Consider the following 4,340-nt stretch of genomic DNA (forward strand, 5'->3'; position numbering starts at 1 on the left):
AGTAAAGTCTACGTCTTGTCGCCGGTGGGCAGTTGCATGGAACATTTTCTAACCGTTCCTTCTCATCATGAAAGAGTCGACAGGAATCGCTTTCTACCGCAATTATATTCTTCATGTGGTAATTGAGTCTATAGCGTCCTGTACAACGTTTTTGCAATGAACCATCTGGACTGCCGTTTGCCTGATTGAGATTTCCAGTGTTCAAGTAGATTTTGTGACCCATATTTAGAATAAAATTCTTATTAAGAACTTATTAATATTTAATTATGAATTTATTTATTCGTTTTTTATATATTTTCTTTGGCATTATTTAAGCTTAAAATAAATATTTTCATTCACTAAATTAATAACATTTAAAACTAAATTGAAATTTACAAAGACTAATTTTGATTTGATCATTTCTTTAACTTTTAACTGCTTCCTTCTTTCCGCCTTCATCTTTCCTTCTTAGAACTAAAAAATGTATTAAAATTTTTTGTTCAATTTTCACCGACTTCCTTGCCACAGTCGTTATAGTTCATCTCCTCCGGTCTAAAATATGAGTTTTGCATACTATATAATCTATCGATTGGATTGATTGTTGGTGTTTGGGTGAACGGACCCATAAGTTGCTGGAACGTTGCATAGCTTAAGCCTAAAATGGTGTTCAATATCGGTTCGTTTGTTTTATTGCAGTTTTCTAAAAGTATAATTGAAAAAGATATTTTATAAATATTAAACATTAATGTTCTAATGTTGCTATTTACTAATTATTTGTAAGATGTTTGAAGATATTTCAAATAATTTAAACCAATTTTTTTAACAATTAATAGGAAATATAAATTTTTATATAAATGATAGCTAGTTAAATGTATTAATGAAACACAGTATATACATAGGTTTGCATATGACACAATTCCTCCAGTGATTTGCAATTTAAGGCTGGATTATAAGGTATATGAAGATTATAAAATAATTTTATGGAACTGTGTAAGACTTAAAACATTTTAGCACATCTAGTATATAGTAATATACACACCAGTATATACTATATATGCACACCAGTATTTGTATTATATAAATTAACTACAAAATATCATATTTGTGAAATAGTTTGTTGTCTGGGAACTCTTGGTAATAGTTTTAATTAAATCGGTGCTTTCAATCAAAAACTATTACAAAACAAAATGGAGTGAAATTTCGTAAATTTGATATATCTTACAATTTGACTATATGGTAATGGTCGAAAATATGCTGTGGCGATTTATTTAAATATTTGTAATTATAAAAGCACACAAACTCTCTCGTAAACATATAGCTGCCACTTAGTTAATGGTTTAGAAATTAGAAAATAATAAATATCGTTTGCTTTGATCGCTCTGTTATTGAATACGTCCTGACAGCGCTATAGATCTAAAACTTGTAAAAGCTGATTTAAAAAAACAGATTGATATATTTTTCTTATTTTTGATTATGACTTTTTCACTGAAAAGTCTATAAAAAATTGTGGATAAGATTTAAAGAATATCGGCTTATAAGTTCCAACATTGCTGTAGAACCTAAAACTCGGGAGAGCTGATTATAAAAAAAATTTGATATTATTGAAAAAGTTGATAAAATTGGAATGAGAGTTGAAGAACATCGGCTTATAAGTACTGACATTGCTATGGACGAAAAAAACGTACAATATGGTTACTGATGTTAGAGTGCTTCATGAATTTAGAGAAAAAAAAATATATTCGAAAAATTATGTAAACGATACAAAACGGAGCCACTTTTGAAGTATATGGTAATAGGTTATGAAAAATGGATCATATACAACAATATTGTCTGGAAACTATATGGGGAAAAAGAATCAAGCTCTACAAGCTCGGAAATGTGATGGTGCGTATTTAATAAGTTTGCCTGGGTATCATTCAATTATGAGCTAAAACTGATTAACTCAAAAATTAATTGAAGTCTCCCTTTCTAAGTGATCAAAGCAAGAAATAATAACAAAAAGAAGTCAAAAATTATTAAGAAAGTAGTTGTTGTGGGGAATGATGGCAACGCTGTATTATATACTTTGATTGGGAAGTTTTGAGTCTTCCAGCCATATGATTAGTTAAGTTTGTTAATATATACAAATATTAATTTAAGAAGCTTTGGAAGGGTGGTAATATGGCTATGAAAATTTATGCCAACTTTATACGAAAACATTTCCTTTAAAAAATCCATTGTACTTAGTGTTAATTTTTTTAAAATATTTTGGGAAGGTTTGAAACTCAAAGACCTTTATATACGGGGTTGTTACTTTTTTTGGTTTTTGCAATAATCAAAAAGTACTAGCACCGTAACCAGACATTAGGTATAATTCAAGAGTAGAAGCATCTTTTGATAAGAAGTCCTCCTTTCTAACAGAGTTCATTATCATAGTGTGATTAAAATAAATAAATGGTTTGCCTTTTTTAAGAAATTAAAGTATATATAATTTTAATTGTATATGTATAATTTTTTACAAAACACCTATACCATAACAAAAAGGTACAATATTCAAATCCCCTATAGCAGTTTATTATTTGAGATCAATTCCATAATTACAGCTATTATATTTATCAGAATCAAGAAACTTTATAATATCATTTTCATAATATGTCTATGCAATCAGTACAAGCCCATGGATACTATCTAAAATTTGCTTTTTCATAATTGATAATCAAATATTTCACGACATTAACATTCTAAACTAAAGTAAAATTTGTGATCAATTATTATAATACATATGACCTAATAGTATTAATACATCCTATATGACTACCACTTATATATTATATTTATTTATATGATATGATATATTATACCATCACATTCACTTAAAATAGTTTTTGTATTTATATATTTAAAAATAACATTTTAATTAAATATTGCTTTATTGATGTTGTATTTAATTAAGAACGCACCTTTATTTGTTTCCATGCAATTGAAAGGCGCATTTTCATTTTCATCTTTTATGCATCGCAGTTTTGCAGCACCATCTGAACTCGAACCACCACCTGCACCACAGGATGAGAACGGTGACTCCAACAACGACTCATTATCACTATGCGCCTCATCCTTGATTTTAGCTAAACTGCTGTCAGATTCCTGTGAGTCCTGCGAATCACTTGTACCCTTGGTGTGCTCCTGTTTGGCCTTCTTCTGAATTTTCTTCACTTTGGCGCGTTGATTTTGAAACCAAACCTGTTGAGTGCGATTTAATTGAAAATTATGAAAAATTAAAAAAATAATGAAATCATTTTGTTTCATACACAAGGATTTTCTTACTTGAACAATCCTTAAACTTAAACCAGTCTCCTTAGCAAGATTCTCTCTAACTTTGCGGCAGGGTTTCGGCGACAATTCAAAGGAAGCTTTAAATGCACGACGCTGCTGTGTGTTGAGTATTGTACGTGGACGTTTTGGACCGCGACGCCCATCCATTTTTGGCGGAAATAAGTCATCACCATAGAAATCTGTTGGAATTTTTTCATAAAAATTTTTTGAGTAAAAGTTGAACAAAATCAACTTTTTGTAAGTACGTATGTGAGTTCTTTTTTTCAAAAAATATTTAACAAATTTATTTTGATTTTTTTTTTACTAGGAAATATATCTATATATTATTTTTTATTTATAGTTACATTTTTATGAATAGAATGTAAGAATATTTTAAGTGAAATATTTGAAAAATTTCACTTCAGCGGTTTCGATTCAAAAAACTTCACTCCAACATGTTGTTTATATGGGAATAAAATTTTTCGATTTTTAACGTATCTGAATATTTTTATTGTATTTCTGCAGTTTTTTATGGTACTTACCATATCCTTGCAGCATTTCTACTTCCTTTTCGTAATCGAAACGACAGAATAATTGGCCCTGTTTCACGACGTACTGCTCGCCCTTTTTCAGTAGCGCTCCACAGACGACGCACGCGAAACATTTTAAATGGAAAACGTTTTCGAGGGTTCTCATCACGAGCTCATCGCAGGCAATTTTGTGTCCGCAGCCAAGGCAACGATTGCGAATAAAGAGTCTGTTCGCATGCAGAAAGGAGTATTCAACAATGCAAAATTTATTTAACATATTCATTTATTGCAATATTATATAAATAATTGTTTTTAATTATTATTTCATTTTCACAAGTATATCTTATAAAATAATATCTTTCATCTTTGTTACAAACTCCTTTAAACAATTAATTTTAATAAGAGTATTAATAAGAATATTTTTTATGTAAAATCTCTGATGGATAACAATCAAAATAACTCTCAATCATATTTGATTTATCTTAACTAAACTGTTTTTTTATTAAAAATTTCAATATCAGGTGTATACATAAGTTTTTT

At 29.0% G+C, this 4,340-nt stretch overlaps 1 protein-coding gene across 1 annotated transcript; it reads right to left on the minus strand.

The window, feature by feature from the left end:
* Positions 1–384: 384 nt before the first annotated feature.
* LOC119669868 (LIM homeobox transcription factor 1-beta-like) lies at positions 385–3,966 on the minus strand. Its single transcript, XM_038080286.1, has 4 exons — positions 3,813–3,966; positions 3,283–3,470; positions 2,919–3,198; positions 385–679 (listed from the first exon to the last, which is right to left on the minus strand). Exons 1-4 carry the CDS (start codon positions 3,964–3,966, stop codon positions 480–482), a joined length of 822 nt encoding a protein of 273 aa, XP_037936214.1. The 3' UTR covers positions 385–479.
* Between the last annotated feature and the right edge of the window lie 374 nt (positions 3,967–4,340).

Source organism: Teleopsis dalmanni, chromosome 1 (assembly GCF_002237135.1).
Source record: "Teleopsis dalmanni isolate 2A chromosome 1, ASM223713v2, whole genome shotgun sequence".
NCBI lineage: Eukaryota > Metazoa > Arthropoda > Insecta > Diptera > Diopsidae > Teleopsis > Teleopsis dalmanni.

What these genes read in the sequence shown, in the direction of transcription:
- LOC119669868 (XM_038080286.1), bottom strand. Translation starts at nt 3,966, where the DNA reads ATGAGAACCCTCGAAAACGTTTTCCATTTAAAATGTTTCGCGTGCGTC. An exon ending in AGAAATGCTGCAAGGATATG is followed by an intron (nt 3,471 to 3,812) that starts GTAAGTACCATA and finishes AAATTCCAACAG; the next exon opens with ATTTCTATGGTGATGACTTA. An exon ending in TTGCATGGAAACAAATAAAG is followed by an intron (nt 680 to 2,918) that starts GTGCGTTCTTAA and finishes TTATACTTTTAG; the next exon opens with AAAACTGCAATAAAACAAAC.